General features: G+C 45.7%; 1 protein-coding gene across 1 annotated transcript in view; it reads left to right on the plus strand.

Moving 5' to 3' along the window:
• Positions 1 to 390: 390 nt before the first annotated feature.
• LOC144754563 (aflatoxin B1 aldehyde reductase member 2-like) overlaps positions 391 to 26,764 on the plus strand; it is a 302,692-nt gene continuing 276,318 nt past the window's right edge. The window contains exon 1 of the mRNA XM_078642496.1: positions 391 to 607. Coding sequence (XP_078498622.1) covers positions 391 to 607 — 217 coding nt within the window. The remainder of the gene's footprint in view (positions 608 to 26,764) is intronic.

Below are 26,764 nucleotides of genomic sequence, written 5' to 3' on the forward strand. Positions count from 1 at the left end.
GAGGCCCTCCTGCAAAGTCAATGCCCTTTCATTCGTGGTATTTTGGAGCTGTTTTAAGATCTTCTTAGAGTTTCCTGTTGCTCAAATGGTTGTAATTTCCCATATTTCTATGTTTCCCTGTCTTCCTTGCTTGGTTTTGTTCACGAGAAAGTGTCACTCATAATCATTGAATGTCATTCATTCATACACTAAAATTATTAAAATGTCACACGTAAGCAATCTGAAACCTTGGCAGCTATGAGACGATCCGGCCACAAATCTGCATTTACTGCCTGCTTGAGGCTGTCCCTGCCCCTCCTTCCTTAAAGGAACAATATTGGGCTACTTTTTGGTTGGCTTCGGGCTAGAGAAAGCTCTTTATAAAATCTGGCAATACTGGCTGCCCTTTAGATGTCCCGATCCGCTTCCTCCTTAGCAGTCATGGCGCGGTCCTTACCGAACACCGTCCTGGGTACCATGGCCTTCGGCACCAGTTTGGATCAGAGCGGAAGTGCCGAAGCGGTGCAGGAGTTCACGGCGCGGGGGTTTAACCAGCTGGACACCGCTTTCAAGTATGGCCTAGGCGAGACAGAGCGTGTGCTAGGCGCAATGGCGCTGGGACCGAAAGGTAAGGGAACTTTTGGGGTGTGTGCAGTGCACTACAAGCCTCGTTCCCAATGCCGCCCTGCACGCTAAGGACACACACGGGTGATCGAGAGTCCTGGCCCCATTGGCAAAACTTAGTTCAGCAAGAGGCTGTAATTTTAACCGCACACCACATAGTCTCAATGGCTGCGTGTGAGTTGAATGAGCGACATCTAGATACTTTTATCACTTCCTCTCACAATATATTTATACCGGATGAGTTGTGGAGACACAGATTTTTATATTTTCTGTGTGTTACTCTTTCTACAGCAAAAATGTACAACTGCGCGTCCCAACTAGTTAATACCATGACTCAATCTTGACATCTCATTCTTGACATCTCACAATGATTAACAAGGATTTGCAATGCAATAGGTCTCGCATTATGAAAGTTTGAGCTATTGGTATTGTAAATGACACATTTTTTATTTATGTGTTGGTTTGGAAAATAGCGAAATTAATAGCTTTGTCATTAACAATGCCAATAGTTTTAACTTTCGCAAATGTGACACCTATAGCATTTGTAATGCAATATGTGTTGTATTTACGTGACTTAGATGTATTGATATTACAAATAACAATGGGTTTTATTATTTTTTTAATAATTAATACTTAAATAAAAGTTATTGTAATTTATAATGGCAATAGCTTAAACTTCTGTAAATAACTTTTGTGAAGATTATGTTCAGTGTATTTTATTGTGACGAAAATCCAAGCACATAAGTGAAATATTAACATCTTTTTGTGACATTTGTAATAAAGCTTGAAACATTGAGAGAACATATTTGAACCAGTTGTGTTGAATGGCTGCACAGATTGATGCTGTGGTGGCGCAGAGTGATGTTGTGGTGGCGACGAGTGATGCTGTGGCGTTCAGTGATGCTGTGGTAGCGCATAGTGATGTTGTGGTGCCCCTGAGTGATGCGGTGATGGTGCTGAGTGATGCTGTGGTGATGCGATAGATAGAGTGAGTGCAGTAGATAGAGTTAGGGCGATAGATAGATAGACAGATAGCTAGAGTGAGGGCGATAGATAGATAGATAGATAGATAGATAGATAGATAGATAGATAGATAGATAGAGTTAGGGCGATAGATAGATAGACAGATAGCTAGAGTGAGGGCGATAGATAGATAGATAGATAGATAGATAGATAGATAGATAGATAGATAGACAGACAGATAGAGTGATGGAGATAGATAGAGTGAGTGGGATAGATAGACAGATAGAGTCAGGGCGATAGATAGACAGATAGACAGAGTGAGGGCGAGAGATAGAGGGCGATAGATAGAGGGCGATAGATAGATAGATAGATAGATAGAGTGAGGGCGATAGATAGATAGAGTAAGGGCGATAGATAGATAGAGTGAGGGCGATAGATAGAGTGAGGGCGATAGATAGATAGAGTGAGGGCGGTAGATAGACAGATAGATAGAGTGAGGGCAAAAGATAGATAGATAGAGGGCGATAGATAGATAGAGTGAGGGTGATAGATATATAGAGTAAGGGCGATAGATAGTTAGAGTGAGGGCGATAGATAGAATAAGGGCGATAGATAGATAGAGTGAGGTCGATAGATAGATAGATAGATAGAGTGAGGGCGATAGATAGAGTGAGGGCGATAGATAGATAGAGTGAGGGCGATAGATAGATAGATAGATAGATAGATAGATAGATAGATAGATAGATAGAGGGCGATAGATAGAGTAAGGGCGATATATAGATAGATACATAGATAGATAGATAGAGTGAGGGCGATAGATAGATAGATAGATAGATAGACAGATAGACAGATAGATAGAGTGAGGGCGATAGATAGATAGATAGATAGATAGATAGATAGATAGATAGACTGATGGCGATAGATAGAGTGAGTGCGATAGAGAGACAGATAGAGTGAGGGCAATAGATAGACAGATATAGTGAGGGCGATAGATAGAGTGAGGGCGATAGATAGAGTGAGGGCGATAGATAGAGTGAGGGCGCTAGATAGATAGATAGATAGATAGAGTGAGGGCGATAGATAGATAGATAGATAGATAGATAGATAGATAGAGTGCGATAGATAGATAGATAGATAGAGTGAGGGCGATATATAGATAGAGTAAGGGCGATAGATAGATAGAGTGAGGGCGATAGATAGACAGATAGATAGAGTGAGGGCTATATATAGATAGATAGAGGGCGATAGATAGACAGATAGATAGAGTGAGGGCAATAGATAGATAGATAGAGGGCGATAGATAGAGTGAGGGCGATAGATAGATAGATAGATAGAGTAAGGGCGATAGATAGATAGAGTGAGGGCGATAGATAGAATAAGGGCGATAGATAGATAGAGTGTGGGCGATAGATAGATAGATAGAGTGAGGGCGATAGATAGAGTCAGGGTGATAGATAGATAGATAGAGTGAGGGCGATAGATAGAGTCAGGGCGATAGATAGATAGAGTGAGGGCGATAGATAGATAGAGTGAGGGCGATAGATAGATAGAGTGAGGGCGATAGATAGATAGAGTGAGGGCGATAGATAGAGTCAGGGTGATAGATAGATAGATAGAGTGAGGGCGATAGATAGAGTCAGGGCGATAGATAGATAGAGTGAGGGCGATAGATAGATAGAGTGAGGGCGATAGATAGATAGAGTGAGGGCGATAGATAGATAGAGTGAGGGCGATAGATAGATAGAGTGAGGGCGATAGATAGAGTGAGGGCGATAGATAGAGTGAGGGCGATAGATAGAGTGAGGGCGCTAGATAGATAGATAGATAGATAGATAGATAGAGTGAGGGCGAAAGATAGATAGATAGATAGATAGATAGCTAGATAGCTAGAGGGCGATAGATAGAGTGAGGGCGATAGATAGATAGATAGATAGGTAGAGTGAGGGCGATAGATAGATAGATAGATAGAGTGAGGGAGATAGATAGATAGATAGATAGATAGATAGATAGATAGATAGATAGATAGATAGAGTGAGGGTGATAGATAGATAGATAGATAGAGGGCGATAGATAGAGTGAGGGCGATAGATAGATAGATAGGTAGAGTGAGGGCGATAGATAGATAGATAGATAGATAGATAGATAGATTGCGATAAATAGATAGATAGATTGTGATAGATAGATAGATAGATAGATAGATAGATAGATAGATAGAGTGAGGGCGATAGATAGATAGAGGACGATAGAAAGATAGATAGAGTTAGGGAGATAGATAGATAGATAGATAGATAGATAGATAGATAGATAGAGTGAGGGCGAACAATAGATAGATAGATAGAAAGATATATAGATAGAGTGAGGGCGATAGATAGATAGATAGGTAGAGTGAGGGCGATAGATAGATAGATAGATAGATAGATAGATTGCGATAAATAGATAGATAGATTGTGATAGATAGATAGATAGATAGATAGATAGATAGATAGATAGATAGATAGATAGATAGATAGATAGAGTGAGGGCGATAGATAGATAGAGGACGATAGAAAGATAGATAGAGTTAGGGAGATAGATAGATAGATAGATAGATAGATAGATAGATAGATAGATAGAGTGAGGGCGAACAATAGATAGATAGATAGAAAGATATATAGATAGAGTGAGGGCGATAGATAGATAGATAGAGTGAGGGCGATAGATAGATAGATAGAGATAGATAGATAGATAGATAGATAGATAGATAGATAGAGAGCGATAGATAGATAGAGAGCGATAGATAGATAGAGTGAGGGCGATAGATAGATAGAGTGAGGGCGATAGTTAGAGTGAGGGTGATAGATAGATAGATAGATAGATGGATAGATAGATAGATAGAGTGTGGGCGATAGATAGAGTGTGGGCGATAGATAGATAGATAGATAGATAGATAGATAGATAGATAGATAGATAGATAGATAGATAGATAGATAGATAGATAGATAGACAGATAGAGTGCGGAGGGCTCGGACTTGACAACATACCATAACATGGTGGAGGTGGAGAAGGGTACAAGGCGGAGGGGGAGAAGGGTGCAAGGGGAAGGGGGAGAAGGGTGCAAGGGGGAGGGGGAGAAGGGTGCAAGGGGTAGGCGGAGAAGGGTGCAAGGCAGATGGCGAGCAGGGTGCAAGGCAGAGGGTGAGAAGGGTGCAAGGCAGAGGGCGAGAACGGTGCAAGAAGGGTGCAAGGTAGAGAAGGGTGCACGTCGGAGGGGGAGAAAGGTGCAAGGGGAAGGGGAGAAGGGTGCAAGGCAGAGAGGAGAAGGGTGCAAGGCAGAGGGGAGCAGGGTTCAAGGCAGAGGGGAGAAGGGTTCCAGGCAGAGGGGAGAAGGGTGCAAGGTGGTTGTGGAGAAGGGTACAATGGGGAGGGGGAGAAGGGTGCAAGGCAGAGGGAAGAAGGGTGCAAGGGGGAGGGGGAGAAGGGTGCAAGGCACAGAGGAGAAGGTTTCAAGGCAGCGAGGAGATGGGTGCAAGGGAGAGATGAGAAGGCTGCAAGGGGAGGGTGAGAAAGGTGCAAGGGGAGGGTGAGAAGGGTGCACGCCAGAGGGGAGAATGGTGCAAGGGGAGGGGGGAAATGGGAATAATGTACTAGGAGGCAAATATTTGGTTCAGTATTTAAAGATATGGCTTAACGGCTAGAGCAGCTGACTTACAAGCTGGGGAACCAGGTTCGAGTCTGGTGGGAGGCTCAAGCTCCCTGTGATTTTGGGCAAATCCTTTAACCTCCCCGCTATATAAAATTGCAACAACGAAAAAAGTCCACTCTGAACATGTGTTTGGGCGAGACACTGCTCTACTGAGATCCTAACATAAGAGGGCGGTGTCACTGCGAGGCTGCGTCTTCACTGTGCCTTACAGCATGGGTCGGTTTCACATGTCAAGATAAATGCCATCAGCCGCAACTTGGCCCTTCAGAGTTCACAGTATCATGTATACCGGGACATGCTCCTGGCTGCTGCCTTCTGTACCTGTTTTTCCAAGGAGGCAAGATACGCAGTGGCGTTATAGGAGCCCACGCTGCGACACTAGGGGGCACAGCGGCGCTGCCCGGCCGACTGCCGATATCAAAGCGGGCTCCAGCAGCACGCCTGGCACATCAGCACACTGTTTCAAGTCACTGTTTGCTGTGGCTCGGATTAGTTTTGCTTAGCTAAAACATCCATCAAAAAGACAAATATACAATTTCCTGAGATGACCTCTTGTAGAGAGAGTGAGGCGGCGAGAGAGAGAGAAATTATGCAGAATAAAGCATTAGAAAATGAAGATGTGCAATAGGAGGAAAAGCTAGAGGTTGTTACAAAAGACAGGTAGGACGATGCAGGAATGAAGGAAGGATGTTAGGAAAGGGAAAAAAGGGAAAGAATAGGCGATAAATAGAAAAGAAAGAAAGAGAGGGTAAAAGAAAATGAGTCATGGGAAAGAAAGAGCCCGAAAACTGAAACTGAAGGTAGGAAATGAAGAAAGCAATGAACAGATGAAGATGAAAAAAAGCGGGGAGAGTTGGAAGAAAAGAGTCAAACAGAAAGTGGTGCAGGAAAGTAAGAAGGGAAGGGAAAAACATTAAAGAAAAATAAAGACAAGAAGGAGGAAATGAAGGGGGGAAAGAATAGCATGAAGAAAACAACAGTGGAATGGACAGAGATGGAAAAAATATGTAGGAATTAAAGGAAGAAAATTAAAAATTGAAAGATAAGGGAAGGACGGAAGCAATAAGTCAACGTTCATTATCAGCGTCCATTCATCCTGGGCCTATACAATCGTAGCACCGCCATAATTCGCACACATACATTTGTCAATGATTGATCCTTTACCGCGCTATATTTCCATGTTCAGGCATTTGTAGTGTATGTGAGAAGGCAATGAAGAGAAAATGAAAGCAGTTGATAGAGTGTAGCTGGTTGCAAGGGGACATGTCATGAACAATGTGCCCTTGTAAACAAGCAGGAAGTAGGATAAGGGAGGGGGTGGCAAATGGTGAGCAGTTTCGCGGCCGCTTTGATGTTCTCAGTGGCTGCGCGGCTCACTGAGAACATCAAAGCGGCTGCAAAACTCCTCCCAAATGCCATAACCACGCCTCTGTGATCATCACACACAAGGGAATATTTACCATATGTGACAAAAGCATAGATAACACTTTACCAACTACACACCCTGCACAGGGTAGCATGCTACCCGCGTAAAAGAAAGCGCTTTAGTTCCAGCACATAGGGATAATAAGCGCTATATAGATTGTCCAGTACAATAGTATGGTAAGGGCGCTAAAGTTTCCAAGATCCATGCAAGTCCCTCATCCAGTCCAGGATTTTCTTTGCATTTTAGGAATAGTAGTCCTTGTTACATCAATGCACGGTCAATGAAAATCAAGGAGCCCACAACAGGGGAAGGATACACAGTTAAATAAGGAAAAATACTAGTGTATACAAATAATAAAAGGGTAACAAATTAAGATCAGATGGATTAAGAAAGTATTAATAATGAGGGATCCATTCCTACGCAATTTAAAAGCTCTCCTTCATCTGCCGTTTGTCATCTGATTGAAGGGAGTGTTAGTTGCCAAGCCTTCACAACCCTGCCAGATTAGTCATTATAGGTGAGAGATTCAGCATGGGGCTGAATCAGGGGCCTGGAGAGAGGCAAATAAAGCGACTAAAGATTTCTTCAATGTCACAAAGCAGGCAGCTAGCTGAGGTGATTGCCTCTCAGACATGCTTCTACAGTGAGTTGACAAGTCCTAAATTTTCAAATACAACATACCGGCTGAAGCCAGAACTTCCTTAGCAGGATCACATGGAGTACATGTGTCAAAGATTCCTCTCCCTTTGCACAGAGGCGACATTGTCTATCAGAGTCATCCAGGTTCCTTCGACTGTACCAATAAGAATTTAAAGGAATTGATCCAAAACGCAATCCGATTAGGTGACTTTTCATACTCAAGTTGAGGGGCAAAAAAAAGGTAGGGTGGGAGGGACCCTGGCTCGTACAGGATAAAAGCCAACTCTCTGTGCCCTAATTTCTACACAGCGTGTACTTGCTGTTCCCTTTATATTAACTTTGCTTGTTTGGCAGTCACGGGAACCGGTAAGGCACATGTCCATATTTCACATGCCACCAGGGCCTCAAGGGCATGGTTTAGAAACTTGTGCCAGTTTGTAGCCGGGTTGCTTATCACTTTCCAAATTATATTTTTCAACGTATGGTTCTACGACTGCTTGGCTTTAAGGCTATAGGCTAAGAATTCTGTTTCTAGTATTCAATGCTGCCAAGCTAACCCAAACTCTTGTCTGATTTAGGCGTGCACTGCGCAATTTGAAAGCAAAAATACTCTGCGGTAACAAGAGGACTGCAGTGAGTCCAGTCAGTTGGCCATTTTGTCTCTGAAAATAATTGCCACTTAGGCGAGGGTGGGACGAATTTGGACCCTTTTACCTTCAAGATAGGGGATGGATCTGGGTTCTTCAATTATTGAAGCTCAAAGAAAGTCCACTTATTACATTAAAAAATAAGGAAAATTCTCAGATTGCAAAGTATAAACCTGGGTTAGGTGAGTGACTCACGCACAAAGCTGGGATGCTTGAGAGCAACTGGGCTGAACCATAAATAAAGTCCACCCCCAACTTTTCAAATCTGGTCTTTATTGAATATATAGGTGCATGTTCTAGACTTAAAAACGTTTTCAATACAGTCTAGATCCTTATCGTTTAGCACACTTACATTGTCATAAGATGTAAACTGGCAGATGCCCAGTAATTAACAATCTCATATCCAGTAATCAGAAATATGCGAGCATGTGCTTCGAGCATAACACTGGCAAAATATTCTTGGGGGCACCTCCAAAATCTATCACACACCTTTGGTATCTCTCAAAGAATCCATCCTTTCCCAGTCATTTTCTTCCTCTATATGGAGCTTCTTGGTCCTCTAGTAATCACTAACAACATAAAATTAAACTATGCACTAAAAACACATAACTTTTTTATAAAAACCCATTCTTTCCCCTGGCATCCAAAACCTCAAACATGGCCTGCACTTTGTCCAGCCCTAATGTCCAGCACCTATCTGAAAATTAGCCTCACCCAAACTGAATTTCTCCTGTTGTCTAACAGCTATTTCAAATCTGGCTCAACAATATGAACGTTGATGGCTTCAACAACAAGGTATTGACCATTGCTAGATCTCTTAGATGCTCTTTCAACACTGACCTACCCTACAAAGAACACTTTATCAAGAAGCTCATGATGGGCTGGCACCAACTCTCTCTACTAGAAAAAGTGAAATCCTACCTTCCAGAAAGCAAATTCAGAACTGCCATCCAAACCCCTTGTGTTCTTGCATATTGATAGTGCAAACAAATTGTTACAAAACTTCCCAGACACTGCATTGGCTCCAATGAAATATATCGTACAAGGTACATAAATATTATTAGAACATTGGAATGTTGGGAGCTCCATTGAAAACAATGGAGTGCGCCGGGCTTATAATGAGGCAAATCAGAGGAGAGCGCAGGACATCAGTAAGGACAGATGACTGGAGGATATTATTTCAGATAACAAAGAAGACATCAGGTTAGCAACTACACTCAATTTTGTTGCCCGGTGGAGGAGTACTGGTGCTAACTTACGACTGCAAGGAACCTTAGCCGCAACCCCACATCTAGCATGACACAGCACAAGCAGAAACATTTGTGTGACTCTTCATTTAAGCATCATTTGGGCTCTGTAATCACAAGGTGGTGAAACAGGTATAGTGGAGATGTACTCATTCCTCATCTACTTCCTGGAGCAGTGGAAACCAAACTTTATGCTGTTAAATTTGCAGCACACTTATCACAGTTATATTTAATCATAGGTGGGGTCTAATTTGGATTTTAGTATCCAGTATTTTATACTGTTAACCCTCTTTACTTTATTCTTTCCATCTTCTTTGTTTCCTTCTTTTGCCTTTTTTCTTTCTTTTTTGCCTTTCTTTCTGTTTCCTTTTTCATTCTTTCTCTTTTACCTTCTTTCATCATTCTCTTTGCTTGCTTTCCTTTTTTTTGCATCCTTATTTCTTGACTTTACGTTTTCCCGATTCTTTATTTTTTCTGTTTTGCCTTTTTTCCTGCTTATTTTCTCTTGACCTTTCTGTTTAACTTTTCCTTCTTTCTTTCTTTCTTTTTGCATTTGTTCCTTATTTCTAGCCTTTCTTTCTCTTTTTTCTTTCTTTTCTGTTTTTCCTTTCCTTTCTTTCTGTTTAGCCTTCTTTCTTTTCTGTTTAGCCACCTTTCTTTCTGTTTAGCCGCCTTTCTGTTCTTTTCTGTTTATCCTTCTTTCTTTCCATCTTTCTTTCTGTTTAGCTTTCTTTCTGTTTGCCTTCTTTCTTTTCCCTTTTCTTTTTGCCTTTTTCCCTTTTCTATAGTTTTTTCATATTTGCTTACCTTGCATTTTTTGTTCTGTTATTGTTTTTCCCTCTTTTCCCTTCTTTGTTCTTGCTTTCTTTCCTTTTTTCGTTCCCTCCTTCCTCCTGTTTGCCTTTGTTCCTCATTCCCTCCTCTGTGCCTGCCCTCCTTCCTCAAAGGCGAGGCTAGCAGCCCATGCCAGACCGATTTTTTTTATGTCTGTCTTAGCCAAGACCTTTTGATATTACTAAAATAATGTATAACATAGTTGCGTATAGAGGTTTTCAGTTCGTTTCAATTAGTGATAGTGTCTTTCACATTTTTCTTTCACCTACTCCAGCATGCATCAAGGGTCAATGTTACCACACTTCAGCAATTGATTGACTTCACAGAGTTATGGCATGATGGCCTTTCACTTGGAGGACCTTCAGTGGTGGGTGTACCATGGTAATGTGTACTTTTTTGAGACCAGGAAAACACTTTTGCCATTTTGTTGATATTTTTGTTTTAGATTAAATGAGGTCACAGCAGCTCCCCAAAGTTTTTCAAAATCCATAACAAAATAAGACTTGTAAAAAGAGTGGCGGCCAACACAAGACCTATTGAATTTGCTGTTGCTTGATATTTGTATTGACGATCAGCATGAATGGTGCGTTGATGTCGTTACTTGTAAAGTGAAAGAAAAACTAGCAGATGGGCTTGTTTTACAACTACATCAGTGCTTGGTGAACATATCTCAGCCCCTGAGCACTAATTGAGGTGGGGGAGGTATCAGTGGAAAGGAAAGAATATCTCCTTTCCAATGGTATCTCTGACTAGTGGGTTCTGTTTTTGGTTCACCACAGGCGAGTGATCCCAAAGCAGGGATTTACACACTAGACACCAGGGATGGGGAGAGTGGCCCCTTAGACAAGGGCTGATGCTCCCCTTGAACTGCAGCAATATTCAGTCTTTCAAACCCCCAGAGTGCGGATGAAGGTGATTACCGTAATCTGCACCCCTGGGGAGGCAGAAAGCCCACTAGACGCCAGGGATAACAAAAATAATGTGGAAAAAGAAGGGTAAGGGCAGCCCGCATCAAAAAGGGGCAGACAGTAGTTATTCCCCCTGATGGGCAAATTGGGTATGGCAATGCTCCAACTCCAATTAGGGGCATACAGTGTTTCTGCTGCCCAGTGAGGTTGGGAGGGTAAATTAAAGGTTTGCCAAAATCTGCCACTACTGGTGGGGCAGAAAGCCCAGTAGACACCAGGAAATTCAAAATGGATCCATAACAAACAAAAGGAAAGGGGCGGCCTACCCTGAAATTGAGCCCTACCCCCACCTAAGTAGAAGCAGTAGTGGCTTTCTACCACATGGGAAATAGGCGGTTTTTCCCAGTTGGGAGGAAATTACTGGAAACTAGACACCCCAGGGAGTGTAGGGTGGTATGCTTCACATGGATCCCACTACATTTTCTTATACACCCCCCCTGCAAACCCCAAACGTTGCCTAATATCACACACTTTCCTTTTATTTCTGTGACGTAAACTTCTTGAATATGCAGGGATCCTGAAAATTCGTACAACCAAGTGTTCACACTCTCTCCCACCACCTGTTCACCCCCCCCACCACCTGATGTCTAGATTAAAAACGCTGCCTCGCTTACAAGCCTGGACCTAGTACACGCAACAAGAATGGATCAAACCAGGTTCAGTGATAGTCCTCGCGGGGAATTCCCATTGACCTTGGTTTGATGATTTCTGAAATATATTTTACCATATAAATTGCTCTGTACTTGATACACAATTAAAAAAACATTATAAGGTGCAACATAGTTGTTGGCTCTTGGTACCTGGGGTCCTCTTGGACAACCTACAAGCCCTATTTATCTCTGCAGAGCCAAGAAGATGTAATAGTACGTTGACTTTGTAATTCGGCCATTGTGACGAGAAGTTACAGATTAAAATCATGTCACAAATGGCCGTTTTTTTTGCTCATTTTGAGTCAGTTCACAACAGCGTCCACATCCTCAAAAAAAAGCGTGGCCGCTGTTGTGAACGGACTGAAGGAGGAACCAGGAGAGTATTACTCGCTTGATTGGTGGCTGGTTAGTATCATAATGCTGAAAGAAGACGAGGTCAGGAATATTGGAGGACTTCTATAATTACACTTTGTGTGTTTTATTAATTAGAAGACGAGTAAACTTATGAAGAATAAGTGTTGAAGGGAACGGAACATCGCAGATGGAACGGATCATATTACCGATGTGTATAACAGCTCCTCAAATTATAAGGGATTTGCATGAGGTCTTAACTAGTGAATGAGAAGAATCTTGTAGGCGATTGGTTGTTTTAGATAAGGCTTTCCATGATATAGAATGTTGCCCTGAAGAAAACAGGGACAAAACGCGTAGGCTGTTCATCTCAGGACATGCCATCTTGTCTTATTTGAAGAATGTTAATGAAACTAATAAAAAGCAAATTTGAAAGAGCATTGTGCAGTATATGATTGTTTGCTGTCAAGAATTGTGTTGTGCAAATGATACATTTTGTTAAAAGCACCAGTATGTGCAAAAAACTTCTCTGGACTCACTAAAACTTCCTTGTTGGTGCTCCTCGCTTTTGTTTTAGTCCTCGCTCACCATGAACCACCAGATCAACGGCGTCACCTCATCATGCTTCCATAATCTTTGCTTGCTTCTGAAGCCCTGCAGGCAGAGGAATCCCTACTGAGGCCAGGAAGACTGTCACCCACGCACTCATCAGCAGCAGACTTGACTACCGCAATGCACTATATGCAGGAGCCACCCAGAAACTCCTCAGGAAACCTCAGAATATGCAGAATGCTGCAGCTAGACTGGTCCTCAGCTTCCTCCACTGCAGCCACATCTCCAAACTACTACAAGAACTTCACTGGCTCCCAGTCAACAAAAGAGTCACTTTCAAGCTCCTCACACATGCCTACAAAGCCCTCCACAATGCCGGACCAGAATTCCTAAACCACTGCCTCTCATTCCACATACCCACCAGACACCTCCGCTCTGCCCAACTGGCCCACGCCACCGTCCTTCGGATCCGCAAGACCAGGATGGAGGAAGATCCTCCTCCTGCCTCACCACCAAATCCTGGAACGCCATGCTTCTCCACCTCTGTCTCTCCCAGTCTCAACCACAATTCAGGAAGGATCTCAATACCTGGCTCTTCGAACTAACCACAGTGCGCAGTCAGACCTGCAACCCCTACCCCCCAACCCAGCCCCTTGAGACCCTCACAGGTGAGTAGCAACGCTTAACAAGTACTGATTGATTGATTGTGTGGAAAAAAAGTTATAGAGCCCCAAGCGCAAGGTACCTGAAATAGCCAAAACAGCTCAGCACTGAGGTGAAAAAGCCTCAGCAATTAAAGGTGTTTAACATCTGGAGCATACAACTCGTATGTCTGGCATGTTGTATTTCAATGATATAATAATTTTTTTTATTATAATTTTTATTGATATTTTCCAAAGAATGAACAAATAAATAATCATAAGTACAATGATATACACAATAATAAGATGAAATCAATAATAAGGTGAAATCAATGGGAAAGAAAAATACATAAATACATACAAATCATAAATATACAAAGTAAATAGAAATAACCGAACATCAAATTACTCAAGTGCCTTGCCATGGGAGTCGCAGTGAAGCTGTAGTGATGTACAAGTTGGCAATCAAGCACAGTTACATCTGAATAATAGTGGAAAATAAAATGCAGTACAGGGGTGTCATGCAAGTCCTGTCTCACAGTAGCACTAGTAGAAAGTACAATATATAACAAGTGTGACACAGAGGATATGGCCTACAATAAGCATTACCTTGAGGAGAGTGTGAGTCATTTTTCACGGAGAGTCGTATGAGAAGGAGAAGGCGTTAAGTGAAACGTTGTCAGCTCCTCTGAGGAAAGATAACCATTCCTGCCACATCCTAAAGGAGACTTCTTTGGAATGCTTCCGCTTATTCAGTACAGGCTAAAGTAAGCATAAGATAATAAGCACGGGTCATTCACATCTTTGATCTTGGGGTCCAGAGCACCTAGCAGGATAGAGGATAATTTCCTTGGATGGACAATGTTGAAAGTCTTGTTTATACAATCATAGATCTTGTCCCAATATATTTGTAGGATAGGGCAATGGAAGAGCATGTGAGCAAGATTACCAACATGGAATTTACAATTCCAGCAAGTAGGGCTTTTGTGGAGATTAACTCTAAAGATCGTCTCAGGGGTCCAATGTGTCCTATTTATTAACATAAGCTCGGTTTTTGATAATATTGGGGAGATTTTATTCGAGAAGGGGGTGATATGAATCCTCTCCCAGGCGAGTGGGATATTGCTAGAGTTAGGTTCGGATTCCCATTTTACTTCACATCTCCTGTGAGACTTGCGAGGGTTAGAGGATAGGAGTTAATAAATTTAAGAGGCGGTGTGACCTGACTTTAGTAGCTGAAGCATATTTGAGAGAATCGTAGGATCAGAAGGCTTGATAGAGCGCATTGTGAGAAGTGATTTTAGTCTTAGGAATTTATAAAAATTATCGGGTGTAGTCCTTGTCGAGACTGAAGTGCGGAGAAAGGTAGGAGAAGGGTCCCTGTAAAAAGATCTTTGACTAGATTTATGCCGCTTTTGGACCAATGCTCCCAATGTAGCACCTCTCCATAAACCTTCATGCTTGGGTTGTGCCAGAGGGAGGCTAAGTTGGATTTGCTGGGGGCGTGGCCAGGATGGCGGAGTGAACGGACATGTAGCTCCAAGGCTCCTGCCGACGGCCTGTTGTAGCACCGGCTTTCGGGCCATTTTTTGCTGTTGTCGGCCCTGAACCGAGCCTGGGGTGATTCCGGTGTGGCTGCAACGCTGATCTGGGATGGTGGTGAAGCCCCGGAATACCCATGCCAGGAGCGGTGCAGCAGAGGCCTGCCGGAGTGGTGAGCCCACGAGACTAGAAGCGAGGCCCGGTGACTACTGGTGGGGCTGCTGCTTGGCTGCGGAGTCAGACCCGGCGACCAAGAGGAGGGAGCGACCGGCGTCACCAACGCACACCTTTGGGATAAGGGGCGCTGAGCAGCGGCCCACGGAGCAGCTTTGAAAAGCCCGGCGGGGCTCCGTATGCAGATTCCCAACCCTCTGTCTTGAAGGCGGGACTCGCTGCCTACTAGCTCGCGTGGCTGCGGTCGAGGGCCCAGCAGGGATCGTGGGGCCCTCCCGCTCTGATGCGGAGACACGCCCGCCCAGCGCTGCACCCTTAAGACTTGTGTGAGGCGCTGGGCGGGCAAATGCTTGACAGATCACAGAACAGCCTGCTTTCTGCATAGCGGACAGAGCCGCTTGCAGCCTGGGCTCCCCGGACCGGACCTGCTCTTCAGGAGCGTCTGTCGGTGAGGCGAGACGGGAAGGAAGGCCTCGCTAGTGTCACGGCCCGCAGAGGGACGGCTGCCATTTTGTCGAGTACGGGAGTTGAGCAGGCTGACCCAGGAGTGCAGGAGCATAGTCCCGGAGAGGCGCACAGGGGCAGAATCACATTCACGGAGACCCCGTGGGAGCTTCTGGAAAGACAGGTGCACACCGCCATTTTAGGACAGTGCCTTGGCAGTTATTGACCCCCCTTCTGTGGTAGGGTTTCCTGTGGTGTTGTGGGCACCTCCAAGCAGCTGCACTCTGATATGGCCCTATGACACTGCTGAGCCGGAGTGGTCCTGCGTCCTGCAGGGTGGTGTGACATGGACCCTGACTACGTGCGGCAGACGCAGAGGGACTAGCAGCAAATCGGCCGTTCCTCCTGGAGTTGCGGCTGTCCCTGGCTGACAAGCTCTCTAAGAGCCAGGTACTGTGTAGTGCGGGAGACGCTGTGGAGGGGCCTACTAGGCCGGCTAAACAGAGAGCAAGGAGGTCAGTGCTGCGACTCAGTTTCTGGGTTGCTCCGGAGGCCGTGGAGCCTCGTTTGGGAGGGTGTGTGTCGGAGTGCGGCCTACAAAAGACTGTGAGACTGATAGCAAGGAGGGCGCCACTGACTGCAGCAGAGAGTGTGTATGCTGCGAGGACCCTGAGGAAACCTGAAGGGGGAGGCGAAGCGCCCTCCAGAAAGGAATTCGACTGATGTGGTAGTTTGGTGCCTTGGAGGGGCGTCAAGAGGTGGAGAGCGGGGTGCTTGTCGGATGCTACTCCGAAGCCCCGGGAGAGCGGGCGGCAAGTACTGCACTGGAGACATTGATATTGGTGGAGGGCCCGACAGCGAGCCTGTGGATGAGTGTGCTGCATCATCGGGGGAGTCTGGAGTGAAATAGCACATAGGTGGGCGGCTCGGAGCACTGGTCCTCACCCTGAAAGACACAGCAAGCCCTGGGCCTTCCAGTTCCACAGACTGCCGGCCCCACTCAGTCCCTAACACGGAATAAAACGCAACTGACAGACGCGGTAGCCCTGTTGTGCACTGGGTCGGTGGCCTAGCTGTTTGGAAGTGCGTGTTCAGCTAATAGGGCCTGTGGGTCTGGAATGCTACATGTCCACATCCAGAGGACATAAAGACAAAACACTGAAGGATCTGTTTGCAAAGGCCTAAGCGAATCAACATTCAGCCAGCATGGCTTCAGGCACCGCTCAGCCCATCTCTGAAAGGGAGGAAGGAGCAGAGTTGATCACCAAGGCCTTCTTGGAGTCAATGTTTGTCACGCTGAGGGAGGACATTCACACTTACAAGAAGGAATTCACTGAAGAAATAAAAGAAGTTCGCAGAGACGTGGATAGTATAGGTGAGCGAGTTGCGGAGCTTGAGGACAAAAGCGATAGCAAAGATACTGAAATAGCAGCACTGCAACAGGAAATCATCTGGCTCCACGACCAACAAGTTGATCTCCAGACTCTTTTGGAGGACATGGAAAATCGTTCCCGGCGACATAATATACGGATCAGAGGAGTGAAACTCCAGGAAGATACGAGGGACCTCTTCAAATACACAAAGGAACTCTTCAATCACATTTTAGGCAGGCCTCTGGAGTCGGAACTTCGTCTGGATAGAGCAAACAGGGTGGGCCCGCCGCGTGCCTCCTCCACTGGACATCCTAGTCTGTGTACAGGACTTTCGCACTAAGGAAGAAATCCTCCAAAAAGCCCGTCAGATGCATCCACTGCCATTTTGGGACCAATCACCATTCCTGTACCAGGTTTTGTCGGCCCTCACCCTGCAGAAGCGCAGAACCTTTAAGCCTGTCACTGCCCACCTCCAGGAGCACAACATTGCATACAGTTGGGGCCCTCCGTTTCGTCTGGTGTTCCGAAGGGATAACAAACTTTATCAGCTCCGATCCCTGACTGAGGCCTGTCGATTGTTGGGCATAGATCCCCCTACCAAAGAGTCTAATGTGGCAACCCCCTCAGTGGAAGTGGCCAACTCTAAACCTCGATGGCATCAAGAGGGTCGGCAGCGGCGTGCTCGGAAGCCTCCAGCAGCAGAAATCTTGAAGGGGCAGCAAGCCGCAGTGGAAGCAGTGTCCACTGAATTATCTATGTCTCAACCTGGCTGAACGCACAACAGCATTGGGCCAATTACTTCTTTGGTTTTTGCCGGGCCGTTGGCGGGAGGGGGCTTTTCAGAATTGGATGGACTTACCCAACTTACTGTTTTCCCAATCATCTACGGATGGTGCACAATATGTTTTTGTTCTTCCTTTTTTCATATTGTGTTTTTTCTGGGGGGGAGGTTGTTGGGGGAGGGTTGCAATGTTCCTTGCCCACCTTCCTTTTAGGGCTGAAGGGGGTATGGGCTTTAGGAGCTCTCTAGAGACGCTTTGTCCTTGTGCCTTGACAGTATCAGATATGGTGTTGTACTACTGCTTTTACCATATTTCCTTGTTTGAATGCCGAACACTACGCTTAAAGTAATCACCTTGAATGTAAGGGGTCTTAACAACCCAGTGAAGCGCAAAGCGATCCTTTTGTGTTTAGAACAATCTCAAGCAGATATTTGTCTCCTACAGGAGACACACCTTTTGTCAAAGGATTGTCACCGACACCGTTCCCAAAAGTTCACCCTTCAGTTTTTTTCCTCAAGCAATACTAAAACTGCGGGGGTTGCTATCCTGGTAGCTCGAAAGTTTAAGGGTAGTGTCCTTCACAAAGATGCTGAGATAAAAGGTAGACTGTTGACCTATAGATTTACCCTTGGTGACTTGAGGATCACTATTGGTTCAGTGTCTGCTCCCAATGACGACCAAGAGCGCTTCTTCCGCTCAGCCCTTTACGGAGATTACCACCACACCAGACCGCTGCATTCTTTTAGGGGGAGATCTGAATCTGGTCCTAGACAACACCTTAGACAAATCATGCCAACGCACGCATCAGACAGGCACTCTCTCCACTGAGGGACTGACCCGGCTACATGATTTGAGATTTAGTGACTTATGGCGTAGTTTCCACCCTCAAGAACATGAATGCTCATATTATTCCAATGCACACAGTAACTGTTGTTTATTCACTTCCACCACTCCAACACCCCATTAGGACGTGGCGCCTTAGAGAGACATTACTACATCGCAAGGATGTGGTCACACAGGTACAGCAGGTCATTACTGACTATTTCGCTCACAACAGTAACACTGACACCAGGCTCGCTACACATTAGGCTGCGCTGAAGGCATTGGTAAGAGGAGAGTTAATTGTTATATCAGCCGCAGACAACATTGAGCGCAGGTGCAAAAGAGATGAGCTCATCCAACAGTCTAGAGAATTGGAGCAGATGCACCAGAGGACAGGAGCTCCTAGAGTGTGGAGACAGCTTAAAGCGGTGCGGCAACAATTGGCAGCCATTGACCAGGATAGGTCAGAATTCGCAGCCTTCGGCTAAGACATGCTTATTACACCGGAGGGGGATAGATGCGGGCGCTTGCGAGCCCATAAGTTGCGCGAGACAAGACAGAAGCAACAAATACAAGAGATTCTTCTAAAAGGACGGTAGACGAGTCACGGAGGACGGGGACATTGCTGCCGCATTTCGGGATTTTTATGCTGCCCTGTACACTAGCTCTCCACTAGAGAGCGCGGATAGAGAGTCCTTCCTCGACTCTGTCCCGCTACCGGCGCTAACTAAAGATCAAGCCGACTATCTCGACAGAGACTTTCGACCGGAAGAGATCATCTCCGCCATCTCACGTCTTAAGCTGGCAAAAACGCCGGGCCGTATGGCTTTTCCTCTATCTTTTACAAGACATTTTGTGCACAACTCGTCCCTCTTCTCACCCGCCTCTTTAACTCCTTCTCGGAGCCTGGTGCGATTCCAGGAGATTTTTTGGAGGCCTCTATAGCAGTGATTCCCAAACCAGGGAAGGACAAATCGCAATGTGAGGCATACCGCCCTATCTCCCTTCTTAATGTGGATCTCAAATTATATACTGGGATTCTGGCTTCCCGCCTTGCACCCCACATGACTGGGCTCGTTGGCCCGGATCAGGCGGGTTTTATCTCGGAACGTCAAACCTCTGATAATACTAAGCGCGCCTTGCAACTCATTGAGAAAGCCACACGCACTCAGGGAGAGTACATGATGCTGGCTATCAACTCTGAAAAGGCGTTTGATAGGGTCCACTGGCCCTACCTGGAACTAGTCCTAGAAAGAATGGGAATGGGCATGAAATTTCGCACATACGTGATAAATTGCTACAAGTTCCCGAGGGCCACGGTACGAATCAATGGAGTTAAATCTCCCAGATTCGCCATTGAGAGAGGCACTAGCGAGGGGTGCCCCGTATCGCCCCTGCTGTTCACTCTTTACATGGATTCATTGGCGCAGAGGTTGAGACTCAACCCATTGGTTACGGGGATCAAATTTGGCGGGTATGTCCATACGATTAGCCTCTACGCGGATGACGTCTTGATTCCATTATGTAACCCACTAGAAGCACTGCCTGCATGCCTAGAGGATCTAGATTTTTCACACGATCTGCCGGGTTCAAAGTGAATATTGATAAGTCGGTGGCCTTGGTCTTGTCATTAGAGAAAGCTACTCGGAACCATTTGCAAAGCTTGCTCCCCATTCAATGGGAGGCGAAGGCAATCCCGTATTTTGGGAAACAGCTATTAGTAACTATTCCCCACTACGGCAGAAGATCCGACGGGCACTGGGGCATTGGAAACACTACCCTTTGTCGTGGTTAGGAAAAGTAGCCGCAGTTAGGATGACAATCCTTCCGCAGATCCTATACCTGTTTCCTACTATGCCTCTCAGACCTCCAGCTGGCTAGATACAGCAGACACAACCAGAACTGGCACAGTTCATATGGAACGGTCAGAAACCGCGTCTGAAGCTGAGGCTGGCGACACTGACCCCGGAGGGGGGGAATCGGACTCCCAGACCTATTGGTTTACTTCCAAGCTGCTCACTTGCGTCATTTGGTGGAGTGGAGCTGTTGGGAGTCACAGAAACATTGGTTATTCCAGGACCAGGCAGTGGCGGGTAGACCCCCTGCAGGACATTCAGTTTCTTCGCAAACAACATAGACCCCCTAACTTATACGCTTCACATATCACAAGGGTTCCCATGGAGATTTGGGATCAAACCAATGTTAAACAAAAACTCACCACATTCCTGTCCCAGCTTACCCCACTGATGGATAATCCAGACTTCACTCCAGGTATGGATATGACTGCTTTTGCGAGGTGGCCCTCTGGGTGCCGCTTCCTATATCACATGTATTCAGCTGAGGAAATCATCTCCTTTTCCCAATTCATGCAGGACTAAGACATTCCAGCGAAGGAGAGACTGCGTTATCTACAAGTACGACATTGGGCGCTCAATGACCAGGTCCGTCCCGGGGAGGATAGACACCTCCTCCCCTATGAGCGCTGGCTTATTACTCGCAAGACAGACAAAAAGCTGATATCAGACTTTTATAAGATGCTACAGGTCAGATTTGCTCACACCTACAGCTCCGGGGGAGCACGTTGGGAGAGGGAATTGGGCAGGTCACTCAGCCATAAGGAATGGGAGGGCATATATTATAATGCACAACACTCTGCATACCACATGGGACTCACGGACACCCTTACTAAGATTGTAACCTATTGATATTACACTCCTGAGCGTATCCATGCCATGGACCACACTAGAGACGCAATGTGTTGGAGGGGCTGGGGACAGGTGGGCACCGTGGTACACCTCCTTTGGAACTGCGTTCACCTTCAAGCTTATTGGAAACAAATATTAGACGAAGTAGACATGCATTTCGACACAGAGATTCCAAGATTCCCCTCATATGTCCTCCTGGGCCTCCCAAGCCCTCTGACTTACCCACTTTGCTCCCGCAGAGGCCGCCTAATAGCTATAGCGCTGGGTTCAGCAATGCAAAATATTCTTTCGCACTGGCAGACTGCCCACTTTCCAACCTTCAATGGCTGGCTCCACCGTCTGTGGCAGGTCCTTGGTATGGAAAAGCTTATGTTGACCATGGCAGAGGAGGGAGCTAAGTATGTCGAGCTGTGGCAGCACTTCTTGTCCTTGTTGGCCTCTGAATTCAGGGAAGTTACTTGTCCTCGATACCTCCGCTTACTGCATCTCTCTAAGCCGGGTGAGGCGGCGCAAGACCAGAATGTGTGAGTGGCTTAGATGGTATAGGAGGTGGACTTGGAACACGGGTGGGAGGGGTGGGGGGGCTTTTCTTGGAGTTTTGTTTTATTTAGCTCTTTATTGCACACACAATACCTTGCTGCAATGGCACAACCTATTCTAATGCAGATGGACTTAGCCTGTCTTTCAAGACCTGGACTTAGCTTTGGTAAGCGATACAATGACCAAATCTGCATGTAATTTTGTCATGTTTGCTGTAAATTATTTCAATAAAAAGATTTAAGATTAAGTTGGATTTGCTAATTTTTAGTGTGGAGAAGTGTTCAAGGCGTAAAAGGGCTCTTTTAGTGTTAAGCAAGATATATTTTGAATGGGGGATGGAAGGTATATCCATACTGAGGAAAGTAGGCAAATGCATATCTTTGATGATTGATCTTTCTATTTCCAGCCAGACTGGGGTGTAGTCCGCCTGGGGGAGTAGCCAGTTAGATCCCTATTTCCATATAGTTCCTAAAGTTTGGAAGAGCCAGACCACATTTTTCTTTGGGCAATTGAAGTTTTTTCATTGATATTCTGGGTCTCTTACCTTGCCAAAAGAACGTGTTAAAAAACGTATAGATCCTATTCAGGAAGTCATTTGAGAGTCATTGGTAGCATGCTGGCTAGATAGTTAACAAAAGGGGTAATCATCATTTTTAATGTCTCAGCTCTACCCCACCAGGATAAAAATTTAGGTGACCAACCATCTAATAGTGAAGAGATTTTCTTGAAGAAAGCATTTTCATTAGTCTGAAGGGTGGTGATCAGATCTCTTGTAAAGTCTAAGCCAAGATATTAAAAGCAGTTAGGTTGCCATAAGAGGCCAGAGTTGCCAACACCTTCTTTCCCACCAAGGTTGTTCAGGATTTCTACTTCAGTCTTGTCTTTGTTTAATTTATATCCGGATACTGCAGCAAATTCATCTATTGAGGACATAAGTGCAGGGATAGCCGCTTCCGCGTTCTCGGAAACAACTAACACGTCATCCGCGTAGGCACTTATTTTGACCATGCAGTTGTTGAAACATAGTCCTGTAATCTATTTATTGTTCCTAAGTTGACAGACGAAAGGTTCAATTGCAAGGAGCAATAGAGAGGGGGAAAGAGGACAGCCTTGCCGTGTTCCCTGTTCTAATTTAAAGGAAGATGAAAGGCACCCACCCGCACTGACCCTGGCTGAGGGGTTAAAATAAAGAGCCATAACCATACGCGTAAAATTCTCACCCAAGTAAAATTTATCAAGTGTTGTTTTCAAGTAGGTCCAATCAACTTTGTTGAATGCCTTTTCGGCATCCAAAGTGATAGCAACTGTTGGTGAGTCAGTAAGTTTGGCTCTCTCAAGGACATGTGCTAGAATATGAGTATTATCACTAGAGAGTCTGTTTTTTTTTAAAAACTACTTGTGAAGGGTGAATGAGTGGGGCTAAAAAAATTGGAGGCACTTAGCAAGAATCATTGCATAGATTTTGCAGTCTAAATTAATTAACAATATTGGCCTATAGTTTTTAGGTAGTGTTGGATCCTTCCCATCTTTGGTAGTTACTACTATGATAGCTTCTGCTGGTGTCCCAATAATCTGACCAGAGTCACTAAAATCGTTGAAGAAGTTTAGAAGTGGGAAAATCAGTGCAGAGGAGAAGCACTTGTAAAATTTAGCATTAAACCCATTGGGACCCGGTGCCTTCCTAACTTTGAGGACCTTTATCGTCTCTTCGATTTCTAGAGTGGAAATGTTGTTCTGAGAGGGTCGGCAGAATACATTTATCTAGATAGCCCTGAATGTTTGTGCTCAGATCCCAGTTCTTGCTATATAGAGTACTATAGAAATTCTCAAAGATTTCTGCAATTTTATTGGGATCAGAGTGAGCTAAACCTTTTTGGTCTATTAGGTTCTTAATCGTGTTCCTCTGCAGTTTGAATTTTAAGTATGACGCTAAGCTAAGATGGCGGCTGTGTGAGGAGCCGCAGAGCAGCAGCGTGGGCGAGACGAGGTGCAGCAACCCTCCCCGATCCCCCCTCCCCTAGAAGCGGCGGCTTACCTGGCGGACTCTCGCTCTGAGAGAAGGAGAGCCGATGCTGATCGTTCCCTGGTGGTCCGGAGCGGCGAGCTTCCAGTGGAGGCGGTCGGCGATCACGGACGGGCTGCTGGTGCTCTGGGTCCGACGTCCGCGGCGTTGGGGGCGTGGCAGCTGCCGACCGAGGCCGAGGCTGAGGCAGGCAGTGCGAGCCAGTGGAGAAGCAGGCAGGATCGATCTGCCGATTAACTTTTTTGGGCTGAAGGAGCACTTTGCTCCTAACGTGCTGGCAATGGCCCCAAAAACGATAGCTTCTGCAGCAGCTAAAGCAAAAAAGAAAATCCAGGCAGCCCAAACAGCACAAGCGGCGCAGGTTGCGCAGGCGGCTCCTGCTTTACCCCTAAACTCAGAGCAAGTACACCAAGGGATGGAAGACACATCTCAGCCCACAGTGGATCCGAACTATGGTGAGGGCGATGAAACACCAATGCCGCCCAAGAGAGGTAAACAGATGACACAGCATCCCCGGCAGTCCCCTTCTATCTCGGAGCTATTGATTCGCGGGGGAAGGAGTCAGAAGAACCCGGTTGTTGAGTCGCCTCAACCCCTAGTCCAGGAGCCAATGGCACAGAACCCCAAGGAGATTGGAGGACCTATCCTCCCTCTGGATGAGGTAGAGGGGCATGAAGATGTATCATTGTCAACGGCTGCGCGGGCAGAGGAACAGGCTGAGGCAAGGGGGCAAGAGACAGCCACAGGGACCTCGGTGGTTACAGGTACAGATACTGATAATCAATTTGATGGGGCTACATTAGATAACGGGGGGATAACCGAGACTTTGTCATCTCCTGCTCATCTGTTGAATGAACAGCTGGAGGAGGCCACGGGACAATGTTTGGTGACTGAAGGGGGCATGGATAAAGGGAAGGAGAAAGAAATCACGCTATGTTGCCCACTAGCTCAGCACACCCTCACAGATGAAGGGGGTAAGGAGCAAGATAAAGAGAAAGATAGCAGTGAGTGCTTCTTCTCGGTGACAGAGGATGCGGAATGGTCCGATGAGGAGAGGAGCTCTCAGGAAGTGAGCAATCTGGATTCGGAAAGTGACAGTGATTTAGAACGGGACCCCCCCAGTACGGCCAAAAGACCTGGTGGCCATGGAGAGACCCGTGTACATCAGATGCGGGATTTGACCTGGGATCACTCTTCAGCTACGCCCCTACAGGGAAACCCTAACACCGAGGCCCCATCATCGTACCCCCCACTGCTGGATGTCATATATCAGACCATCCTTACGCATAGAGAAGAAGCTAGGCAGGACACCCGGAAGTCACAGGCAGCAATGCGTAAGATGCAGGGGGCTGTTAGAAAACTCTCTAAGGCATGCACCAATGTGGGGGACAGAGTCACTAATTTGGAGGAACGGATTGTGGCAACCGAAGCAGAAGCCGCAGCAGCATCTTCTAAGGTAGATTCCCAGTGTGCTCAGGTTGTCGACATCCAGTGGAAACTGGAAGATATGGAGAACCGGCTGAGGCGCAACAACCTCCGAGTCTTAGGAGTTCTGGAAGGGGCAGAGGGCTCAGATATTAGGGTCTTCATGATTAACCTGTTCAAAAAAGCATTCCCGGAACTATCTGAGTGGAACTGGGCTGCGGAAATGCAGAGAATCCATCGTACTCCATTTAGAGCGCGCCGGGGAGCAGGAAGCGATGATAAACCTAGGGCAGTCTTAATATTTTTTGGTAACTTTGTTCTCCGGCAGATTATATCGGAAAAGGCTCGCCCCGATGCTAAAAGATCTAGTGAGGGGGTTTCTTTCTTCGTGAGGCCAGACTTCTGTCATGCGACAGTGGAGGGGCGGTGGAGACTCCGCCAGCTGATTAAGCCCTTTCAGGACAAGCACACTCAGGCTTATTTAGTAAATCCAGCGCAGCTTAAGATACTGAAAGATGGGAAGACCATATATTTTTCATCAGAAGTTAAGGCAAAGGAGTTCCTGGACTCTCTGTGATTCAAATAGACTGACTAGTAGAGTATTAAGTCCGCCAAGGTGTCAAAAATTTAGAATATTTTTTCTTGGTGTTTGGTGCACTATCTATCTGAACTGATTGGTTCAACAATGGGATTTTGTTTCATTTCTTAGGGGGGTACGGGCTGGGGGAGGTAAGATATGGTAAAATACGGTTCATATGATTGTGGGGGTTTAAGAAATAGCTGCGCCTACGTTCTACGCTGCTGCACACAACCATCATTTGCTCAGACCTAGGTCTGAGTGCTTCCAGTGGGAGGGGGGAGAGGGAGGGTTCCTCTGGGGGGGCACTGGTGGGAAGGGTAAGGGGGGTAAAAAAGCAGAAAAAATGAAAATTTGTGGTACAATGTTTTTTACAGCTTTGGTGTTTTTGGAAAATGGTAAACTTGCTTTGGATATGTTTTTTTTTATGATTATGATGTTCAGTTGAAAGTAAGGATATTCTCTAGCAATAAGCATGGCAAATCTTAATGTATATTCAATAAATATAGGGGGGCTAAACGATTGGAGGAAGAGATCAAAATTGGCACAGTTTGTCAAGACCGAGTCCGTAGATATTCTGTGCCTTCAGGAAATCCATCTACCATGGGCGAAGAGGCAGCTGCTGGGGGTTGGTGGGTTCAATATTTTGGCATGTTCAACCCAAACGTCAACAGTAAGGGGGGTAGTGATTTTGGGGAAATCTTTTCTGGGGGAGGCAAAACGGGATAAATCTGACGCACTTGGTAGATGGGCTCTGGTGGAATTGGAGTGTGGTCTTACTATCTGTGGCATATATGGTTCAAATCAGGACGACCCAGAGGTTTTTTGAAATTTTGAAAGAGGAACTGTCATCTTGGCCGATTCCCATACTGGTTTGTGGCGATTTTAATATCTCTACGGATCTTTTTGAGGGGAGTTCATATGCTGGCAGAAAACCAAGGGTATTCATGGCTCTCCGTTCTATGATGTTGTCGCACGGTTTAATGGATGTCTGGGGGGCAAAGGAGCCTAGAGATCCAGGTTATACATACTTCTCTTGTCCCCACCAGAGGTATAGCAAATTGGACTATTTCTTAATATCATCTACAGAAATTAGTAAGATCAGTATTAGGAAACTTCCTAAGGTCCTCTCGGATCATAACCCGTTGGCAATT

This window comes from Lissotriton helveticus, chromosome 5_1, assembly GCF_964261635.1.
Source record: "Lissotriton helveticus chromosome 5_1, aLisHel1.1, whole genome shotgun sequence".
Classification (NCBI taxonomy): Eukaryota; Metazoa; Chordata; class Amphibia; order Caudata; family Salamandridae; genus Lissotriton; species Lissotriton helveticus.